This window comes from Mobula birostris, chromosome 4 (genome assembly GCF_030028105.1).
Source record: "Mobula birostris isolate sMobBir1 chromosome 4, sMobBir1.hap1, whole genome shotgun sequence".
NCBI lineage: Eukaryota > Metazoa > Chordata > Chondrichthyes > Myliobatiformes > Myliobatidae > Mobula > Mobula birostris.
Genome location: NC_092373.1, coordinates 29,411,409 through 29,435,406, shown reverse-complemented (window position 1 = coordinate 29,435,406; position 23,998 = coordinate 29,411,409). Strand labels below are relative to the sequence as shown.

At 43.6% G+C, this 23,998-nt stretch overlaps 2 protein-coding genes across 2 annotated transcripts in view; one reads left to right on the top strand and one right to left on the bottom strand.

Moving 5' to 3' along the window:
• The window catches only part of LOC140197005 (uncharacterized), a 202,162-nt gene extending 192,845 nt beyond the window's left edge, over nt 1-9,317 (bottom strand). The window contains exons 1-4 of the mRNA XM_072256938.1: nt 8,890-9,317; nt 7,533-7,610; nt 7,279-7,427; nt 7,118-7,160 (exon numbers count right to left, since the gene is read on the bottom strand). Coding sequence (XP_072113039.1) covers nt 7,118-7,160; nt 7,279-7,340 — 105 coding nt within the window. The 5' untranslated portion in view covers nt 7,341-7,427; nt 7,533-7,610; nt 8,890-9,317. The remainder of the gene's footprint in view (nt 1-7,117; nt 7,161-7,278; nt 7,428-7,532; nt 7,611-8,889) is intronic.
• LOC140196239 (uncharacterized) overlaps nt 9,199-23,998 on the top strand; it is a 204,784-nt gene continuing 189,984 nt past the window's right edge. The window contains exon 1 of the mRNA XM_072255086.1: nt 9,199-9,343. Coding sequence (XP_072111187.1) covers nt 9,287-9,343 — 57 coding nt within the window. The 5' untranslated portion in view covers nt 9,199-9,286. The remainder of the gene's footprint in view (nt 9,344-23,998) is intronic.

The following is a 23,998-nucleotide window of genomic DNA, read 5'->3' as shown; positions in this document are numbered from 1 at the left end:
ATAAGTTTATCACCTAATACTGTGTCAAGCATGATTAATCTGATCCGAATCACTTAGTCACTTTAAACATCATGAGATCAAACACCTCAAGTTCTTAAAGCAACTGTCATCTAAGTACACTTTAACTTACAAATTACATCACGCATTACTGGATTGAACTAAAACACTTAATAAACTATATCAACAGTTACACTCCAGACCATTGTTTATAAGCACTGAAAAGGCATCACCTCCACTGGAAACAACGGTATTTCAAGAAAAGTACATGAATCTGACACACTCATGGGTGGGCAACCGTTCGTGCCATTTGTGACCATCATCAAGATGTTGTAACAAAGATAGAGAGACTGACTCGATCCCTTACTAAATGTCCATAATGTGATGTCAAGCCTTTCTACGATTTATATGTTTTAAGTAAGATATGTCATGCGTTATTAAGATTATTTTTGCTAACAAGTTTAACAAGAATTGCAATATTATTATAGTTGAAAATACCATGCAAATGAACTAGAATTAATTGGAATCTAATTAATGAATTGTAGCTATTCTTCAAATTAATCTGAACAAAAATACCCCAAAGCTCAAATAATGGCAAATCCTTTTCCAGTTCTGGGACAGATCAATGAGATGGGAACAAGCCTGTGATTCTAATTTTCAATTCAGCAATAACAGATAAATTGAAGTCTGTTTCTGGGAACTATAGTGGTATGAAACAAACTTACTGAAATATGAAACATATCAAAATTACTGATATGTACACATCTTGGAGTTCACAAGCCAGTACTTTTCATGAGACATGTCTATTACAAAGAACTAAATATTAAGATTCTGGTTACTTTATTTCCAAAGCACATTACTGATTATAGTGTAACATTATGGTGCAGTAGATATTCATACAATAAAGTATTGTGCTGTGACCTTAACTAACTCTGCATCCGACGACTTACTTTGTGTAACTCAGCCAATGTACTCAGCAAGCAGTTCACAATGAGTGTTTAGCATTACAGGGACAGGGATAGTTCCATCATTTCCTAGTTCTACTGTTAATTTGCTCCACAATCTTTTAACCGTCACTTTCAACCTGCCTGTAGTTCAACACCAACCTCCACATTAACATCTTGCCCAGTGGCTTCTGCTACACAGCAAATTCACTTCAAAGTCCTTGTCCTGACTTGCAAATCACTTGTCCAAAATGGACAATTGATTCCAGCTATATACACCAGCCCACACTCTTCATGTCTTTGATTCATTATACCAGAACCACACCACCATAGAAACATAGAAAACCTACAGCATAATACAGGCCCTTCGGCCCACAAAGTTGTGCCGAACATGTCCCTACCTTAGAAATTACTAGGCTTCCCTATAGCCCTCTATTTTGCTAAGCTCCACGTACCTATCCAAAAGTCTCTTAAAAGATCCAATCATATCTGCCTCCACCACCATTGCCAGCAGCCCATTCCACACACTCACCACTCTCTGAGTAAAAAAGTTACCCCTGACATCTCTTCTGTACCTACTCCCCAGCACCTTAAACGTGTGTCCTCTTGTGGCAAGGACCTGGTGGATAGGACCATGTCCTATCCACCAGGTTTGCAAGCACCACAGTCACCAGAACATTTCACAAATTATTTCTCCACACTGCCCCATTTTGACCTTTCCACCTCTCACTCCCTTTCCCATATCTTCATTCTCAATGTCTTCCACTTGGTCTTGGAAGCAATCCTCAGCTGCACTCAATAGGAACATTCATAAATAATTTATAGAGTAACATCACAGAAATTTAAATCTCAGTGTCTCTGCATTCTTATTATTTCAATAAATAGGCCCAATTCAAAAAAAATCACAAAATGTTTCTTGATTTGTGCTCATATCCTGGGGACAATTAGAATCTCTAATCCATTTTTGTGCAGCAGATCATTTTAGTAACCCCTGTACATCAGATGACATGTTAGCTAAAAAGCCCATCCTTGCCCATGATATCTGGATGGCAGCCACCTGCTGAGCTCACACCCCAAACCAGCCTAAATATTGAAGGCTTGTTGGGATTAGTGAAGTCATGCAGAAAGAGAACAAAATGAGGAAATTAGTCCTGACGAAGGGTCTCGGCCTGAAAGGTCGACTGCACCTCTTCCTAGAGATGCTGCCTGGCCTGCTGTGTTCACCAGCAACTTTGATGTGTTTTGCTTGAATTTCCAGCATCTGCAGAATTCCTGTTGTTTGAGGAAATTAGTCCCCATGTGTCCTTAGCAAATGTTGCCATTATCTGTATATGAAGCGGGATAAGGGACAGAAATACGACAATCAGATTGACCTTAACTAGCTTCACACATCCTTTGAAACCTACAGCAGCTGTTTTCATTGTGATCAAAGCTTAAATACAATAGCATAGTGCCACGGAAAGAGAAACAGTACCCTGCTTTATTATTATGGGCTTCATAGCTGCTCAAGTAGAGCTATTATCACTGAGCTCATGCATTGTCTGTGCAGAGTTTGCATTCACCTGGGACTGGGTGGATTTCCTCCCACAACCCAAAGGCATGTGGGTTGATACATTAATTGGCCACTGGAAATTGTGCACAGTTGAGTAGTAGAATCTGGAAGAAGTTGATGGGAATATCAAAATAAAATGTAATTTTATATTTATTTATTTGCCAATACAACATGAAGTAGGCCCATCTGGCCTTTCCAACTTTGCCATCCCAGCAACCCCAGTCAGCGACAAAGGATGAGAGGTGACCTGATAGAGGTGTATAAGCTGATGAGAGGCATTGATCGTGTGGATAGCCAGAGGCTTTTTCCCAGGGCTGAAATGGCTAACACGAAGGGGCACTGTTTTAAGGTGCTTAGGAGTAGGTACAGAGGGGACATCAGGGGTAAGTATTTCACACAGAGAGTGGCGGGTGCATGGAATACACTGCCAGCGACGGTGGTGAAGCCGGATACTATAGAGTCTTTTATGAGACTCTTAGATAGGTACGTGGAGCTTGGAAAAACAGAGTGATATGTGGTAGGGTAATTCTAGGCAGCTTCTAGAATAGGGTACATGGTCGGCACAACATTGTGGGCCAAAGGGCCTGTAATGTGCTGTAGATTTCTATGTTCTATGTTCTAAACCAATTAGCTCTAGCCTAATCTCAGGACACTGGGGCACCCAGGGAAACCCATACATTCCACAGGGAGGGTGTACAGATACTCCTTACAGATGGCGTTGGAAATAAATTATGAACTCTAGAATGCCCAGAGCTGTAATAGTGTCGCACTAACTGCTACACTACCATGGCGAAATGTTGAGTGTGGATTGGGGCTCAAAAGACAAAAGCATCTATTTCAGCGCTGTATTATTGTGACTTCAATGAAAGTAAATGTAGGATAGAAGATTAATGGGATTATTCTGAAAGATAGCATGGACATAATGGACCAAGTGGTCTCCTTTTACATTATATGAAAATATGGAATATGATGAAAACGGCATAAATCTAGGTGTAAAAAGGAATTACATTCAAGACCTGTTAAAGAAAGAAAAAAGGTAGTAGATTTGGCCCAGTACAACATGGGTAAAGCCCTTCCAACCACTGAGCACATCTACAAGAAACTCTGTCATACAAAAGCAGCAGCCATCAACAGAGATCCTCACCACCCAGGTCATGCTCTTTTTTCACGGCTGCCACCAGATAGAAGGTACAAGAGCCTCAGGACTCACACCACCAGGTTTAAAAGCAGTTACTACCGCTCAACCATCAGGTTCTTGAACAAAAGGAATAACTACACTCACGCCCGTCCATTGAGATGTTCCCACAACCAGTGATCTCATTTTACGGACTCCTTATCTTGTTATTCACTGCTGTGTATTCATATTTGCATTTGCACAGCTTATTGTCTTCTGCACTCTAGTTGATCTTTCATGAATCCTATTATAATTAATATCATATGGGTTAACTGAGTACGCCACAGGAACTTAATCTCAGGGTTGCATATGGTGGCATATATGTCACCATATACAACCTCTCATTGCTACGGCGAGAAGTTCCCACTTGCTTCAAAAAGGCAACAATTATACCAGTGCCTAAGAAGAATAATATGAGCTGCCTTAATGACTATCGCCCGGTAGCACTCACATCTATGGTGATGAAATGCTTTGAGAGGTTGGTCATGACTTGACTGAACTCCTGCCTCAGCAAGGACCTATTTGCCCATCGCTGCAATAGGTCAATGGCAGATGCAATCTCAATGGCTCTCCACGTGGCTTCAGACCACCTGGACAACACAAACACCTACGTCAGGATGCTGATCATCAACTATAGCTCAGCATTTAATACCATCATTCCCACAATCCTGATTGAGAAGTTGAAGAACCTGGGCCTCTGTACCTCCCTCTGTAATTGGATCCTCGATTTCCTAACCAGAAGACCACAATTTGTGCAGATTGGTGATAACATCTCCTCTTCGCTGACGATCAATACTGGTGCACCTCAGGGGTGTGTGCTTAGCCCATGCCTCTACTCTCTATATATATATATGACTGTGTGACTAGGCATAGCTCAAATACCATATATAAATTTACTGACGATACAACCATTGTTGGTAGAATCTCAGATGGTGACGTGAGGGCACACAGGAGTGAGATATGCCAACTAGTAGAGTAGTGTCGCAGTAACAACCTGGGACTCAACGTCAGTAAGACGAAAGAGTGTTGTGGACTTCAAGAAGTGTAAGACGAAGGAACACATACCAATCCTCATAGAGGGATCAGAAATGGAGAGAGTGAGCAGTTTCAGTTCCAAGGTGTCAAGATCTCTGAGGATCTAACCTGGTCCCAACATATCGATGCAGTTATAAAGAAGGCAAGACAGTGGCTATACCTCATTAGGAGTTTGAAGAGATTTGGTATGTCAACAAATGTACTCAGAAACTTGTATAGATGTACCGTGGAGGGCATTCTGACAGGCTGCATCACTGTCTGGTATGGTGGGGGTGAGGGGCTACTGCACTGGACCAAAAGAAGCTGCAGAGGATTGTAAATTTAGTCAGCTCCATCTTGGGTACTAGCCTACAAAGTACCCAGGACACCTTCAGGGAGCGGTTTCTCAGAAAGGTAGCGTCCATTATTAAGGACCTCCAGCACCCAGGGCATGCCCTTTTCTCACTTTTATCATCAGGTAGGAGGTACAGAAGCCTGAAGGCACACACTCAGCGATTTAGGAACAGCTTCTTCCCCTCTGCCGTCCGATTCCTAAATGGGCATTGAACCCTTGGACACTACCTCACTTTTTTAATATACAGTATTTCTGTTTTTTTTGCACAATTTTAAAATCTATTCAATATATGTATACTGTAATTGATTTACTTATTTATTTACATAAGAACATAAGAAATAGGAGCAGGAGAAGGCCATCCAGCCCATCGAGCCTGCCCCACCATTCAATAAGATCATGGCTGATCTGTCTGTAAACTCAGCTCCATCTAGCTGCATTTTCCCCATAACCCTTAATTCCCCTACTATGTAAAAATCCTATCCAACTGTATCTTAAATATATTTAGTGAAGAAGCCTCAACTGCTTCCCTGGGCAGAGAGTTCCACAGATTCACCACTCTCTGAGAAAAACAGTTTCTCCTCATCTCCTTCCTAAATCTTCTCCCCTGAATCTTGAGGCAATGTCCCCTAGTTCTAGTCTCACCTACCAATGGAAACAACTTTTCTACTTCTATCTTATCTATCCCTTTAAAAATTTTGTATGTTTCTATACGATTCCCTCGTTTAATTTTATTGTTATTCGATTTGTTTGTTTGTTTTTCTTCTATATCATGTATTGCATTGAACTGCTGCTGCTAAGTTAACAAATTTCACGTCACATGCCGGTGATAATAAACCTGATTCTGATTCTGATTCCATAATAAAATTTACGTTGATACTTTGAATTCTGCATAAACCTCAGAAGAAACATTAGCAAGACTAAAATTAATTTTATGGAAACCAGTATTAAATTCTGTCAAGTTCTAAATAATAAAGTCAAAATGAATTCAATAAAATCTGAACAACAGGTACATTAGCAGGTACATTGTTGCGTGCAATCGGGCACACAAGCACCTGGCAGAGTCACAGATGTAGGAAACCACAAGTATCTTGTAAAGAGTACAATATTTAAATATAACACACATTAACCTTTCTACATGCTTATGACACTTTAAAGGGCTTTCTCGATGATCTGAGCTACAGGTGCGTGCTACCCCCTCAGAAATTTAGAAAAGAGAATACTGTTGTACGCTAGAATTAAAATCCAGAAACAGATACAAAATTCTACACAATCTCCAGGTACACTTCAACACATTTGTCAGACCTTTTTGCAGGTATCTCCAAACATTAGCATTAAGGCAGCAAATTACTGTCATATTTGTATTAATATTGACAATTGTTATTGATCAATAATTGTGTCAGTGCATAATTTCATACAAATAGATCTGCGATTGTCTCAGTAATAAATTCCAACAACTTTTCCTCTTTCAGCATGAAAACAACAATAATTTACAATATCTTGAATATCATTGGAAAAGGTTTGACACAAGACTCAAATGAACGTTAGAACACTGTCAGTGAGGTAGATTTTAAAGAGTAACTCAATGGAGAAAAGAGGTGGAAAGACTGGGAAGGAAGCCATGAGCTCAGATCTTGGGATAGACAAGAGGCACCAGTTACATGGATTTCAGGTATAATGGACAGGACTGATTTAACGAAAGGAACTAAGAGATATTGCCAGGAGTTTAAAAAGTAATGGATGAATTTTTAAATTGAATTCCTGGAAACAGAGCTAATATTGGTCAGAGGAGAGTAGTGAATGAAGCGTCATCAGCGTTAGGATACCTGCTAAGGATCGTTTTGGTTGAGAACAATTTTACATTACTAATAGATTCAATGTCAAAGTTGTTAGTTTTATTTCCTATCCAATGTGAACCCTTTCTGAAAAAATAAAAGCCAACAAACAAAAGGTTCCTTTTTACAGTGATGACTGTAAAGCAGATTAAACCTTTGTTGAATATTTTACGAGCACGAGATGTGATTTGGTTTTAAATCAATCTAATCGTACATTATTCCCATTGGATTGTTCTGCCGTTTACTTACCCCGTGAACTCCCCAGAATAACACGAATTCTACCAAAAGTAACCTGTTCAGTTAAAGAAAAAATAAAATAGTGCTTATTAAAAGTTATTGATCGGAAGTTCGATAATTGATTAATATATATCCAAAAATAAGATATGTATAACGATAAGCTATCTCCTCACCGAAGAGTGCTGGCAGAGATAATCTGAAGAAAAGATGTGTGGATGGCTCCGGTCAGCGCCATTCAAATCAGCCGTCTTTTCCTCGATTCTCTTGGTTCCTGAGATTTGCAGTCTCTCACAATCTTTACACCTCTGGTTTCTTAAGAAACCTTTAAAAAAGAAGCAAGCAGAAAATAGCAATTCTCATTCTTAAAGAAACATTTCCTGATTATAACACAACCCGTGACAAATTAAACAAGAACACTTTTTGGTACCTCGGCTGCTACTCCCAGAATAACTGCGTGCTCCCGGTTACTTCATGAGTGCCATTCATGTGAGCAGTGTATAGAAATCTACAGATTAAAAAATGCAAACTATTACAAAATAAAAACAAAATTAATTGATCGGTAATTATTTTAAAATTTGTGACATAAAATTTATGATACTGTGCTTCGGAATGTAGATCCTGCAGTGTGGCTGAAAAAGATTCAAAACAGTGAAAAAAAAAACACATTCCAGGGAGACCTAGGTTTTCGTTACAAGGAGATGTAATGACAAGTGTGTTGGTCAAGGGAGCAGGGCTATTGGTGATTTTGTTGCAGTCTGTGGATGTAGGAATGGGGGTGGAGGGGCAAGTAGTTTCGGGGAAGTAGAGAAACTACAGAAGGACTGAGATTATGAGAATGAGCAAAGTAATAGTTGGGTGGAATACAGTGTCGGGAAGTGTATGGTCACTTTGGCAAAAGAAATAAATCGAGAGAATTTTTTTTAAATCTGAGGCGCAAGGGGACTTGGGAGTCCATGTGCAGGGTTCCCTAAAGGTTAATTTACACGTTGAGTCTGTGGTGATGCATGCAAATACGATGTTAGCATTCATTTCTAAAGGGTAGAATATAAAAGCAAGGATGTAATGTTGAGACTTTATAAAGCAGTATTTTAGAGCAGGTTTGGGCCCTTTATCCCAGAAAGGATGTGCTGAAACCGGAGAGGGTTCCAAAGAGGTTCACGAAAACGATTCTAGGAATTGTTGGTTTGTCATATGAAGACCATTTGATGGCTCCGGGTCTGTATTCACTGGAATTCAGAAGAATGAGGGGTGACCTCACTGAAACCTATCGAAAGGTCTTGACAGCGTGGATACGGAGAGGATGTTTCCTGTGGTGTAAGAGGACTCAACCTCAGAATAGAGGGGAGTCCTTCTGACGGAGGTGAGGAGGAATTTCTTTAGCCAGTGAGTGGTGAAACTGTGGAATTTTTCGCTACATTCAGCATCGCAGGCCAAATCCTTACGAATATTTAAGGCAGAGATTGATATATTCTTGACTGGTCAGGGCATGAAGGGATAGGGGGAGAAGGTAGGAGATTGGGGCAGAGAGGAATAATTTATCGGCCATAATGAAATGACGGGGCAGTTGATGGACCAAATGGCCGAATTCTGCTCCTATATCTTGTGGCTCTTTAAATCCGCCAAGATCCTAATACTAAAACATTTAAAAGACATCCGTACAGCTACACGGGTAGAAAATGCTTAGGGAGATATCCGCGAGGCAAATTGGACTAGCTCGATTGGGTCGGCATGGAGGAGTTGGGCCGAACAACCTGTTTTCCGTGTAGTACAGATCAGTGACTTACAGGATGCAGCGGCGTCCGTTCGACGATCTGGGAGCTGAGATCCCGGTTCACTGCCATTCCCCGCAAACCTCCTGCGCAGAATTTGATAAAAAGAAATAGCGACCAGCTTGACAAGGGTCGCCGGGTCTTCCGGCAAACCCTTTAGTTCGGAAACCGGTCGCTGGAAATGTTCCTCCGTCGCTCCGCGCAGGTAACACACACGAAAGGCTGGAGGAACTCTGTTAGTCTTAATGAGTCCCGGCGGGTCACGGAGGCGGGGCACTCACATCTGAGTAAAGAAATTGTGCAGTCCCGTAGTTCCACGATTCAATTCAGACAGTCGGAGGTCTCTCCAGTAACAGCTCTCCACTGTGGGGAAAGGATCATAATGAGTGTGGCCGGACGCTGACCCCCCAGAATGTCTGCCCTCAGTTGTGCGGTTGTGACACTGTCCATTCTGACTCTGGCGCAGGCGGTGAGTGCCCTTTCCTCCGTTTCTCGGGGATGTTCTGCAGGTGGATGTCGACAAGGGCAAATATCTATTGGCTAATTAATGAAGGCAGGAAATCGAAACGTCCCAGTCTAGAGCCGAGCCAGTATCGCGCGCCAAGCCGGCAGTAATTCGAAATGCTGTGATAAGTTTCTCAGATACGAGGGGTAGTGTGCCAAGGCCTAGAGACCCGAAGGACATACAAGGGGAGTTGTTTGCTGGTGAGTGTCAGATACAAGACAGATAGTATTATAATAAACAGGGGATAATTGCCGCTGAAAGTAGTCTCAATAGTTCGCTGCGAGGATGCTGCATTTGTAAGCCTGGGTATTGCACTGCATTTGATTTTGCAAACATGTATTCGTACTAGATTGCAGACTTTGTTGCAAGGCTAGTGTTTACGAGGGATCCCTAAATTCTCCTCAGACGGTAGTGCAGGGTAACTAATTGGTGGAAACGTACATATATCACAGCCACTGTCATTGAGTTGGGGTTCACTTTAAGAGGCTGGTCTGACGTGATGGCGTGTTTACGTACAGATTTTACCGCGCTTTGGGTTCAGTGTTTGGAATACTGTACAATAAATGAGTTATTACGGTTTTTCTTAAACATGAAACGCCTCGCGCCGTTTTTATTTGCGGAAACTTACATGGGTGACCCTGATGCTGGAGGACGATTCCAGAGTTATTGAACAAGTTGGCTATTGCAGTCGCTTTAAAGCTGCCAGAGATTTTGGGAACAAAAACCTATGCTTGGTTCGTACAAGCTGAGGCCCAGTTCGCTCTGAGAGAAATCTCCGCCAACAACAGTTGTTCAGCAGCTCCATGGCTGTGAGAGTGCTGAGTCCACTGGAACACCCGCCTGAACACAGTAAATACTGATCACTGAAAACACACCTCTTACAGACTTCTGCACTCTTGGAGTCTGAGCATGCCAAACTGTTGCTGTCTTGCCCGGCTCTTGCTCTGCTAAGCTGTCCAAACCAATGGACCACTTGTTGCCTCTCCTGGGAAATCACCATCCTTGTTTTATTTTTAAAGAGCTCTTCATGCAGTAAATGCCTGATCCTGCTGGCATAGCCCTCGTTAATGTACCCGTGAAGGACTATAGGGAGCTTGCTAAAATGGCTGATAGTCCACAGTCAGCCGGGCAGCGCTGCATCTTTCCTCCTCAATAAGCCCGGTTGGTAAGGCACCCAACATGAGGACACCTATGAAAAAGACAATGCCGGGCCTGTATTTTCACCACACTCGCTCTGGTAGGAACACTAGAGAGTTCCCACCGCCTTGCAGCTTTGACGGTGCCGGTGCATCAAAACATCAGAGGTCTGTGAACAAACACCGTGGGTTCCAGCTGCCAGGGATGTCTAATGTTCAGTACAGACACCCTTTCAGGGTGATGTCAGTTGTATTGATGAGAAGCAAAGAGCGATGAAACCTCGCTGGAGGCCACCAACGGCAGCAAGGTCCAGACTTACGGGACACAATGGGTAACACTCTGCTTCAACGGGTGACGTTACACATGGGACGTCATCCTGGCTAAAGTAGCTAGAATTCTGCTCAGCACAGATTTCCTGTGCGCTCAATCGCAAAAACTTGTGGCTTGCGGATGTCAAGGACTTTGGGTCCTTACACTGCTCCCCCATTAAGTTCCCCACAACGACTTTGTCAAGTGCATGCACCATTGCATCAAGTTTACCCAATTGTTGGGCGAATTGTCGGACCTCACTAAGTGCACATTCTCCACTACAGTCACAAAACATGGGGTCGAGCACCACATTCCCACAACTGGCCCGCCGGTCCATGCCCGAGCTTATGGACTGGACCCAGAAAAGCTGGTTCCATGAAGGCTGAGTTTGCCAACATGGAAAGACTTGGCATTGTACACCAATCGAATAGCCCGTGGGCTTCACCCCTCAATGTGGTCCCTAGTCCGATGGTGATTGCCGCCCATGTGGTGATTACCAACACCCACGATCATTACTCGATCCCAGATATCCAACTTCTCAGCACGTTTTGCTGGAAAATTAACTTTTTCCAAAGTCAGTCTAGTTAGAGGCTACCATCAGGTACCTGTGTGCTCCGAGGACATTCCCAAAACAGCTGAAAATCCTCTTTGGTCTTTCTAAGTTTCTGTGCTTGTCAATTGGGCTGAAAAATGCAGCACAAGTTTTCTGATGGCTGATGGACTCTATATTAAAAGAGTTACTTTACTGGATGACCTACGTGTTGCCAATGCATCCAAATCCCAACACGTATCTCATCTCTGCAGACTTTTTGAGTGCTTATGCTGACATGGGTTGATTATTAACCCTGCTAAATGCCAGTTTGGTTGTCAATCATTGACTTTCTCAGCCACTGCATCTCTGCAAAAGGTGCAAAACCCCTCCCATCAAAAATAGCCACTATAATGGATTTCCCACCGCCCTGCACTACTAAAAATCTACAGGAGTTTTTAGGCATGGTAAATTTCTATCACCACTTCAATCCACAGGCTGTTGAACTTATGCTTCCCCTGTTCGGTGAATTTAAAGGCAATACCTCTAATCACGTGCTTGACTGGTCAGGGGACATGACCAGGGAATTTGATGACAGCAAAGAAGCTCTTTCCAAAGCAACCCTACTGGCACGCCCGCTCCCCAACGCGCCCATAGCCATCACTGCTGACACTTCAGCCTATGCTGTAGGTGCTGTGCTTGAACAGTTGGTCGGAGGCGTGTGGCTTCCACTCATCTTCTTCAGCCGGCAGCTCCATCCCCCTGAAAGGAAGTACAGCACATTTGATCGTGAGCTTCTCGGTCTCTATCTGGCTGTCCGCTATCTTCGTTTTCTTCTAGAGGATGGCCATGTCACTGCATTTGTTGACCACAAACCCCTGGTGCATGTGATGGCCAAAATATCAGAACCTTGGTCTGCACAGTAACGCCAACTGACCTACATTATCAGGGTTCACAACTGATATACAACATAATGCCATGGCTGATTGCCTCTCATGGCCAAATGTTGAAGCCATACACATAGGGATTGACTATGGCAGCCAACCAAGCTACTGACCCAGAGGATCAGGCTTACCCAACAGCCGTCAAGGACCTGCAGTTGGCTGACATTAAGTTCGGGGAAGCTGAGGTTTCTCTCCTGTGCGATGCTTCAACCAGTTGCCCTCACCTCATTGTACCCGCAAACTGGAGGCGAACTGTATTTGACTCCATCTATGGCCTCTTGTGTCCAGGCCGGAAGGCCTCTCAGAAACTGGTTGCACTAAAATTTGTGTGGCACAGCCTTAGAAAGGATATGCATGACTGGACTGCAGCCTGTGTGGAATGCCAATGGGCCAAAATTAACCATCATGTTCAGGCGCCATTGGCACCTTTTGAGGTCCCTGAGTGATAGTTTGAACATGTCGATGTGGACTTGTTGGCCCTCTTCCCCACTCCCATGGTTTCATGCACCTCCTTACCGTGATTACCGCACCACCAGGTGGCCAGAGGTCATCCCTCTAGCATCAACAATGGCCACAGACGTGGCTCAGGCATTCATCAGCATCTGGGCTGCTCGGTTTGCCACCCCTTCTGATATTTCCAGTCCCCAATTCATATCAGACCTGTGGGCTGCAGTGGCCCAGAATCTCGGTGGTAGGCTATGTCACAACACAACGTATTATCCACAGAACAATGGCCAGTGCGACTGGTTTCCCTACTGCTTACATGCTGCTCTGAGGGCTTCTCTGACTGATGAGTGTTGGCATGATCGCCTCCCATGGGTTTTGCTGGGACGCAGAACAGCTCCAAAACAGGACCTGTAGTCGTCCATGCCTGAATTGGTATACAGGCAGCCGTTATGAGTGCCAGGTGATTTTATTACTGATGCCACAACCGCCTGGTCAGCCTCCCAACAGCATTCCACCCTCCTCAGTAAATTCAATTCCTTTGCACCCGTTCCTACCTCCCATCATGGCGTGCAGCACTCTTAGGTTCCTGTTGACCTACGTTCTGCTTCATTCGTTTTCCTTCACCGTGATGCACACCAACATTCCCTTAGGCCCATTCTGCATTTTGGAATGAAGAGGAAAGACCTTAATCATAGATAAGAGGAGTAAACCTGAATTTGTTTCAGTCGTTCCACCACGATTCGGAGGATTCTACTACCATGCTCCTGCCATCGTGACACAGGACCTGAGCCGGGCGGCTCATCCGAGCTCCGGATGGGCTCACGGTGCCGGTTTTAGTGAATTCTGGGGGAGCCGTGCAGGGTAATGTAATGGGTGGAAATGTACATTATTCGCAGCCACCGACATTGAGTTGGGGTTCACTTTAAGAGGCTGGTCTGACGTGACGACATAATTACGTAAAGTTTTTACTGCACTTTGTGTTCAGAGTTTGGATTCCAATAATTGAGTTGCTCCAGTTTTCCCTAAACGTAAAATGCCTAGCGCCCTTTTTATTTGTGAAAACCTACAGTAGTGTTGAGCTGCCTTCTTGAACCTCAGTTCATGCTGTGAAGATATTCCCACACTGCTGTTGAGCAGTGAGTCCCTAGATTTTCACTCATTGTCGGTTAACACATGGTATAATATGCCCAAGTCATCTCTTAGAACAAAATTAGATTAATGGTCATACACTTACTGCCCCTGCCCCTCTTCATGACAATGTTTACAGGTGCAGGTATTGGTGAGAAACCTTTGGTGAGGTACTGCTGTGTGTGATCCCGATGGGCCATGATATATTCACAGTGCTTTGGAGGTAGTGTTTAATATTGTGGGAGGGATGCCAATCGAGCAGGCAGATCTGCCCTGAGTTTGGTGAATCTTGAGTGTTGGAGATGCATTAGTCCAAATGGCAAGCATTCAGTCATATTCCCAAACTTTGCCTTGAGTGGACGAAAAGGCTCTGAGAAATTGCTGACTTAGAGTATCATCTCCAACCTGATCATATGTTGGTCTGGTTAAAGTTCCCACCATAATGAGTTCCAGGATGTTGATAATGAAGGATTTCAACAATGGTAATGCCACTGAAGCTAAAAATAGGTGGTGGAGGCTTTATCTGGACACAGCTATAAATGCTATTTCTTGTTTATCAGGCCAAGCATTAATGTTGTTCATGGTTTTCTTCATGGGGCATGTGCTGCTCATCTTCTGAAGAAGTGTTGAATGGAGGTGTGCGGTGGAAGTCGCCAATTCTGAGTTAGTGATTGCAAACCACTGAAAATGATTGGACCTAGGTGGCGTTATGTAAAACATTTCAGTGACGACCTGTACCTGAGATGGGAGGCATCCAGGAACTAAATCCATCCTACTGTGAACCAGTGGAGACAAATCCCCTAATTCCCATGGAATCCAGATTTGATAACCACGAGCATGACCATCGTGTTGAGGCCAGGCACTCTCCCATTGAATTGAATGCTTCTGTCCATGTATAGATTAAGGCATAGATAATGTCTTGAGCCAAGTAATCCTGGTGAAATTTGTGATGAGGGTATCACTGATGATCAAATGTCATCGAATGCTGCTGTTGACAAAATTTTCCACTGTTTTATTAATGGATATGTTTGGAGAGACAAGGCAGTTTATCCTTTTTATGAGTAGAACATTTGGTAGCTGGCTAGTATTCAAAGATGCTGGATGAATGGGAGTGCTCTTGTTTACTGAAACAACTTGGTTTCAATTCCTAGCTGGTTCCGGAGTACAGATCTTCAGATGTGTGAGTTGTCACAGTCAGCCTTTGCAATAGCAGGAATTCCGCTGCTTTTATTTCAGGTATTTAGACTGCTGTGTACTCATGCCTCCTTACAACATCAAGAGACCTGTCAGCCCATCGGGTCTGTACCGGGTCTCAGAGCAAACCTCACTCCTTCGTGCATTTCCTTGGTTCTCCCGCAGGCCACCTGCACGAGGAGTAGTCCTTTCCACTGAGCGCCCTGCAAATCAAGAGCGTCCTGCAGATAGTGTGAACTCTACAAAGGCAGCACCACGTATCTGAGTCTGACCTGCATCGCCAGAGCTGTGAGACATCTGCTCTACCTGTAGCGATGCTATGCAGATGTCAACTAGAGGCAAAGAAGGATCTTCACTACCAGCTCAATCAGTAGTGGATCTATAGAGAGTCTCTTGATAATCAATGCTTTTTTATCTCTCTCTTTGCACTACTTATTTCATTTTTATACTCTTTATTTAAATCAATAGTTTTTTGTTATGTATTGCAAAAAATGCTGCCACAGAACAACAAATTTCACAACACTTGCCAGCGATATTAAACCTGGGAATGATTCTGATCCTTCTAAAGCAAAAGACGCAAAACGTTGGGAACTCTGCAGGTCAGGCAGCATCTGTGGAGGGGAATAAACAGTCAATGTTTCGGGCCGAGACCCTTCTTCAGAAATGTCGACTGTTGATTCACCTCCATAGACGATGCCTGATCTACCAAAGCCCCTCCAGCATGTTATGTGTGTTGCATCTGCAAAATCTCTTTGTGTTTATGATTTCCTTTGGAAGCATCTTAGGATGTCGCACAGTCATGAAATATGCAGATCCTGGTGTTGAACTAACTGGGCATGGGCTGGTACACAAATGATTGTGATCACATACATGAAAATACTGTGTATAAATTGATTTTATTGTTTATTGGCACAGTTGTGGAAAAAAGCATTTTATTGCACTCCTCCAGAAGATGCATTGAATCCACTTCTACAATGCTCAAAGGTAGAATTGCAGGATATTTGATGTTGTGATGATAGCATGTGACTTGGAGGGGAGATGGCATATACCTATCACTCTTATTGGTCCAAGGTGGACCAGTACGTGTGATTTGGTTAGAACTATCCACCCTGCAGCAGTTAGGGTCGGGTTTCAGAGAAAGGAGCTGGTAAGGTGCATCTTGAGGTTGAGAGTTGACTGATGGGCCACATGTTTGATTTGGTCGGTAGAGCTGAATAAATCATTTCAATTTGCACTGACTCCGGACTTGGAGGGACTAAAATATTTTGCCTTCCAATCAGAACTCATACAGCAACCAAGTTGATTCCTGTTTTGGGCTCTGGGTGTTTGTGAGGGAGGAGATGTAGGGACAGGTGTTGAAGCTCCTTTGGTTCATCTATATGCCCGCTTAAAGACAGGTGCATTTATGTGAGTAATTGTCAGGTTTTTAAATAGGACAAAAATGAGTGATACGGGATTGCACATGGGTCATAGACTACACTGCTTTCCTTTCCACGGTGTCCAAATTGAAATTGAACAATTGTGCTGGTCCATAGGCTCTAAAATCATCGCATTATGTACCGAAAATAAAAAAACATCCAAATTGTCGGCCTGGAATCAGAATCCACGCCCCTCCTCTGCCCCGCTTCTCACTTCCAACGCTCACTTATTTTGGGAGACTTATTTCGGGCCGATTATTTTTACACGGTTCCCGCAGCTTCGGCCAATCCAGGGTACTGTCGCTGCCGCGGAGGGTTTACAAACGCCGCCGAGCTAACTCTGCACAGTCCGCAGTCACAAGGTGAATGACCTCCACCCGCTTCCGAGATTAGCGTCGCCTCTCAGACACCCTGCGAGGCTTCGGGCTCTCCCTCCTTCCCTCCTTCCCTCTCGGTATTTTGGCAGCAGGCCTGACGGTGTTTAAATTAAGCTGCCGTTTCCGCTCAGCTGTCTCTCTCAGTCTTGTTCTGTCAGGATGATCTGATCCTCAAGTGGCCGCGGGATACACGGGGTCTTGAGCCCGCGGCAGCTCCCTTGCTTCGGGTGGGTGTCTAAACCCCCGCTCGGTATGAATGTGCAGAGAACTGTCATTGGCTCTCAGTTGGGCATCGCTACTAGTTTAAGATTGTTTTAGAGCGCAAACTGTAATCCCTTCCGCTTCCCTAAAACCTGCAACCCTCCCGAGTTACAAGTAAACTCAAATAACCCGCGATCCGACTGTTCGGAAACTCCCATGGTTCCGGTAAATGGCACGCCATAGTCAGCAATTCAGCACGGATCAAAGCCCTTCGGCCCATACCCAGACTGTTCAAATTTCAGAATGAGGTTTATTATTAGTGACATATGTCGTGAAAGTTGATGTTTTGTAGCAGTAATACATAAAAAAAATTATTATGTTACAATAGGAAATATAAAAAATAGTGCAGAAGAGAGCAAAATAGTAAGAAAATAAATATATTATAACCACCGGGCCACAAAGCATGTGCTACCGGGCCGTGAGGAAACGATATGAGTCACCCCTGTTATAGACCAGCCTATAGTCAGTGGGATTTGTCAGAGGAGCAAGTTTGTAGTCACAGAGTCAGAGAGAAATACAGCACAGAAACAGGCCCTTTGACCCATCTAGTCTGTGCAGGCAAGGTGAAGGAGAGTCCGAAGGGATTCCATAGATATGTTAAGAGCTAAAGAATTGCAAGGGACAAAATTGGTCCTCTGGAAGATCAAAATGGTCATTCATAAGTGGAGTCGAAGGCGATGGGGTAGATCTTAAATGTTTTTTTGCATCTGTATTTACTCAGGAGATGGACACAGAGGCTATAGACATGAGAAAAAGCAGCATTGATTTCATGGACTGGCAGTTTAAATGGTTCGGCACAGACTAGATGGGCCTGTTTCTGCACTGTACTTTTCTATGACTTTCTCATTTGATACTAAGCCCAAGGTGAATTTGTTAAACATGCCAGATTTGGAGATATGAGATCAGTGCTCAATTTCTAAGAATTCTGAATTAAGATTGTACTAAAGGAGTTTATTCAATGGAAAATGAGGCTCACTTTTCCAGCTGCTGGGATAATTTTCAGTGGCACCCTTCACAAGTTCTCCTTTACTCTTCAGTGAATCCATCACTTAAAAGTAATCAGATTTCCTGCATTCCCTAATTTATATATTTTTAGCTACTTTAACAAACAGCACCAGAAAATCCCCATGGATCCCATGCCTCCTTCCTTTCTCAATAAGCCCTGCATGGGGTACCTTATCAAATGCCTTGCTAAAATCCATATACACTACATCTACTGCTCTTTCTTCATCAGCCTGTTTAGTCACATCCTCAAAAAGTTCAATCAGGCTCGTAAGGCACGACCTGCCCTTGGCAAAGCCATGCTGACTATTTCTAATCATATTATACCTCTCCAAATGTTCATAAATCCTGCCTCTCAGGATCTTCTCCATCAACTTACCAAACACTGAAGTAAGCATATCTGATGAATTTAAATTTGGCTCTCATTTTGGTCATCTGATACAAACCAAGAAGCAAGGATTTCCTGTTCTCTAATGTGCTAAATTAACATATTAGATCTTGCTAGCTATAATGAAAGCTAGTAATTTCTTAATAACATAAGGAGATCACTGGTGCCATTAGCACTAGAAGCAACTTGCATCAAAACCAACAATTTTTCATATCAGCACAGAGAATAATTATGCATGGGTGTAATGTTTATAAATATGGAGGTGGTAAGTTCATTCAAGGAAAGTTCCGACTCTGAATGGTTAGAGCATAATATTGTGATCAATTTTAGCCTCATATCTAAGGAAGGAATTAGATTTAGATATAGGTTCAGAGGTACAGCACGTAACAGGTGCTTCTGGCCCAGCGCACACCCACGTGACCAATTAACCTACTAACCTGTATGTCTTTGGAATATGAGAGGAAACTAGAGTCTCCAGAGGAAACCTCTATGCTGACAGGAAGAACATAGAAACTCCATACAAGATACTGGATAGACTGGGCATGGAACAAATGTTTCTATGAATAGCAGAGTTTAGGATCAGAGGCCAATGCCTCAGATTAAGGGACATCCCTTGAAAACAGAGATGAGAAGGGATTTCCTTAGCCAGACGTAGTGAATATGTAAAACCTGCTCCAGTAGAACACTGTCTGTGCCAAGTCATGGGGTGTTCTTAAGACAAGAAAATTATAGGTCCTTGATTGGCAAAGGAGTTAGAAGTTACAGGGAGAAGGCAGAAGAATGGGAATGAAAATAAATCAGCCATAATCGAATGATGGAGATGAGCCAATTAGCGGAATTACATACCTTTGTGGCAGAAGTGAACTCTGGCAACAAGTTGCAAGCAGTTTATAAAACTTCTTAATATACTTCTTCTGAACTTCGCTCATTGCAATCTGCAGCCTGTAATTTTCCTTTAAGTAATCTACTTTTGAACTGTCTTAATGAACTAGCAATTTGACAGTCTTCTGCAGGACTTGTTGGACTTGGCTCTTAATCGTGCAGGTATGCATCCTTCAGCGGATGAAGGTACCTAGCTATAGCCAAAAGGCAGGGAAGAGGGGAGGACTTCAAACCAGGCTTAAACACTGAGTATGAACCTTCCTTTACCCAGCATCTTGTTAGCAAGTGTACAGTCACTAAATAACAAGACTGAGAACCTGAGCGTGAGATTGCTGTATCGGAGGGAAATGAGGAATTACTGCACTCTCTGTTTTATGGATTCATGGCTCTCTCTGGACATGCCAGATATGTTGGTAAACCTCGAGAGCTTCTCGATACACAGGATGGATCAAACTGCTGATTCAGAGAAGGCAAAAGGTTGGGGGTGGGGATGTCTGTTTTTTATGATAAAATCTCGGTGGGGCTCAGATTCAGATACCTTGTCACACACTTGTTCCTCTGCCTTGAAACATCTAATGATAAAGTGCCAACTGTTCTCCTTAACTAGAGAGTTCTCCTCTATGATCCTGACCACAGATTACAGACCACCAAAGGCTGACATTAAGCAGACACTCATGGTATTGTGCACTAACATAAGAAAACAAGAAAGTCTGTGATCTCCAGAAAGTCATCTTATGCAAATGCTAAATGGCAATTCTGGACCAAATGTGAATCAGTGAGGGATGCTCAGCTGTGGCAGGCCTTGAATGCTATCACCTCCTGCAAAGTGAGACCAAGCAACATGGATGACAACAAGGCTTTACTCCTAGATAGGCTCAGTGCCTTTTATACTCGCTTTGACCATCAAAACATGGAGGAACCTTCATGAACTCTCACAGCCCCCAACGAACCTGTGATTTCAAGTCTCCAAGGCCAATGTGAGAGCATCCTTTGGAAGGCTGAACCCATGGAAAACATCTGGCCCAAACAGGGTACCTGGCCAAGTACTAAAGATCAACAGGCTAAGTGTTCACCAATACCTTTAATCTCTGGCTTCAGCAGTCTGAAGTACCCACCTGCTGCACGCAGGCTTCAATTATACCAGTGCCTAAGATGAATGTGGTAACCTGCCTCAATGACTATTGTCCAGTCGCACTTACATCCACTGTGACGAGGTCGCTTGTGTGATGAAACACATCAACTCCTGCCTAAGAAGCAACTTGGATCCACATCAGTTTGCCTACTGCCATAACAGGCTCCCAGCTGATGCCATTTCTTTTGTTCTTCACTCAATCCTGGAACATCTGGTCGGTGAAGACACATATATCAGAACATTCTTCATTAACTACTATTGCCACATCAAAACTAATCAATAAACATCAAGAGTTTGGCCTCAATACCGCCTTGTGCAACTGGACCCTCAATTTCCTGACTTGCAGAACCCAGTCAGTTTAGATTGGCACAACACCTCCTCCGTAATCTTCAGGGGTTCAGGTGATGTCACAACAATCTCTTATTTAATGTCAACAAGACCAAGGAGATGATTACAGACCTCAGGAGGAGGAAAGTGGAGGTCCAAGAGCCAGTCCTCATCGGAGGATCAGAGGTGGAGAGGTCAGAAACTTTAAATTCCTCAATGTTTTCATTTCAGAGGATCTGTTCTACATCCAGCACGTAAGTGCCAGTACAAAAAAAGTACAGCATCACCTGTACTTTCTTAGAGGTTTGCAAAGATTCAATATGTCATCTAAAACTTTGACCAACTTCTATAGATGTGTGGTGGAGAGTATATTGACCAGATACATCACAACCTGGTATGGAAACACCAATGCAATTGAATGGAAGAGTACTCAATGCAGCCCAGTCCATCATGGGTAAACCCCTCCCTACCATTGAGCACATCTACACAGAGCACTGTCGCAGGAAAGCAGCATCCATCATCAAGGATCCTCTCTATCTAGGCCATGCTCTGTTCTTGCTGCTGTCATCAGGAAGCTACAGGAGCCTCAGGACCCACATCTCCAGGTTCAGGAACAGCTTCAACTATCAGGCTCGTCAACCACAGGGGATAATTCAGAGTTCAAAAATTCAAAGTAAAATTTATTATCAGACTACATATATGTCTCCACATATGACCCTGAGATTCTTTTTCTGTGGGCATACTTAGCAAATCTATAGAATGTAAACTGTAAACTATGAACAATCTGTACAAATGCAGATATAAATACACACTCATTAAATGAGTGTAGTTATCCCCTTTTGTTCAAGAGCCTGAGAGTTGAGAGCTAGCAATTGTTCTTGAACCTGGTGGCGTGAGTCCTGAGGCACCTGTACCTTCTACCTGATGGCAGCAGTGAGAAAAGAGCATGGCCTGGGTGGTGAGGATCTTTGATGATGGATGCTGCTTTTCTACAGCAATGTTTCATGTAGATGTGCTCAATGGTCAGAGGGCTTTACCCATGATGTACAGAGCCGAATCCACTACCTTTTCTAGGATTTTCCACTCAAGGGCATTGGTGTTTCCATACCAGGCCGTAATGCAGCCAGTCAGCACACTTTCCACCACACATCTGTAGAAGTTTGCCAAGGTTTTTGATGACATGCCGAACCTCCGCAGACTCCTGAGGAAGTAGGTGTACTGTTGTGTTTTCTGATGGGTCCAGAACAGGTTCTCTGAGATAGTGACACCCAGACTTGTAAAGTTACTGATCCTCCAATGATTACTGGCTCAGTGTCCTTTGGTTTCCCTCTCCTGAAGTCTACAATCAGTTCCTTAGACTTATCGACATTGAGTGAGAGGTTGTTGTTTTTGCACCACTCAGCTATGTTTCCAATCTCCCTCCTGTATGCTGATTCATCATCCTCTTTGATGCAGCCACAACAGTGGTGTCATCAGCAAACTTGTATATGGAGTTGGAGCTGTACGTAGCCACACAGTCATAGGTGTAAAGCGAGCAGAGCAGAGGGCTAAGCACACCATCCCTGCGTTGCTCCTGTGCTGATGGAGATTGTGGAGGAGATGTTTTTGTCAATCCAAACTGACTGGGGTTCTCAAGTGAGGAAATGCAGGATCCAATTGTACAAAGGGGTATTGAGGCCCAGGTCTTGGAGTTTACTGATTAGTTTTGAGAGGATGATGCTGTTAAATGCCGAGTTAAAAATTGATAAAGACCATCCTGATGTATGCATCTTTGCTGTCCAGATGTTCCAGGGTTGTATAAAGAGCCAAGGAGATAGCATCTGCTATAGACCTGTCGCTTCTGTAGGCGAATGGGAGCAGATCCAAGTTGCCACTCAGACAGGAGCTGATATACTTCAGCACCAGCCTCTCAAAACACTTCAACACTGTGGATGTAAGTGCCACTGGGCGATAGTCATTTATACAGGTGACCACGCTTTTCTTGGACACCGGTACAATTGAAGCCTGCTTGAAGCAGGTGGGTGCCACACGTTGCCGGAGCGAGAAGTTGAAGATATCCATGAGTACACCAGCCAACTGGTCAGCACAGGTCTTCAGTACTCGGCCAGGTACTCCGTCCGGATGGAATGCTTTTCTTAGATTCACTCTTTAGAAGGCAGCCCACGCATCATCTTCAGATACTGACACCAAAAGATCATCAGAAGACATGGGGGTGTGTAATGGTTTCTTCCTGTTCTGGTGATCAAAGTGAGCATAGAAGGCATTGAGCTCATCTGGAGGCAAAGCTCTGCTGTCCCCTGTGTCGCCTTGTAGGAGGTTTTGGCATTCAAACCCTGCCACAGCTGTCGAGCATCCCTCGTTGATTTCAGTCTAGTTCAGGATCTACTCTTTGCCCGAGAGACGGCTTTCCAGAGATCATACCTGCACTTCTTGTAGCTTTCTTGATCTCCGGTCTTGAATGTCTCTGATCTGGTTCTCGGCAGGTTCTGAATTTCATTGTTCATCCAGGCTTCTGACTGGGGGAAACCCTGAATGATTTTGTGGGGACGCACTCATTCATAGCTGTTTTATTAAAGTCTGTAACGAGCCTGGTGTAGTCATCCGGGTTCTCAGATGAGATCTGAACCCACTCACTCAACGCAATCCTGTAACCGTTCCTCAGCCTCCCGTCCTCAACTTGCCAGAGTGCGGTCTCAGGAAGGAATGAGAGGCATTCCTTATCGTAGTGTGGCAGTGATCTAGTGTGTTGGGACCTCAGGTGCCAAGGGTTACGTGCTGGTGATAACTGGGCAGGGTTTTCTTCAAACAGGCCTGGTTAAAGTCACCAACTATAAGTTGAAAAGCGTCAAGCTAGACCGTTTCTTGTTTATAGACAGCATCGTAGTTTCATGAGTACTTGCTTATAGTCGGCCGCTGGTGGTATTTAAACTGCTGTCAGGATTACAGAAGAGAACTCCCGATGCAAGTAGAATGGTCCACCTTCAATCGTTAGATGTTCTAAGTCGGGGAACAAGAAATCAACATAACCCAACATCCATGGACCAATGAGAATTGACTAAATAGTCACCACCACTTTTCTGCTTACTGGAATTCCAGGTTTGATCCCTTCTGAAAATCATAAAACCTTCTGATCGGATCACTGTG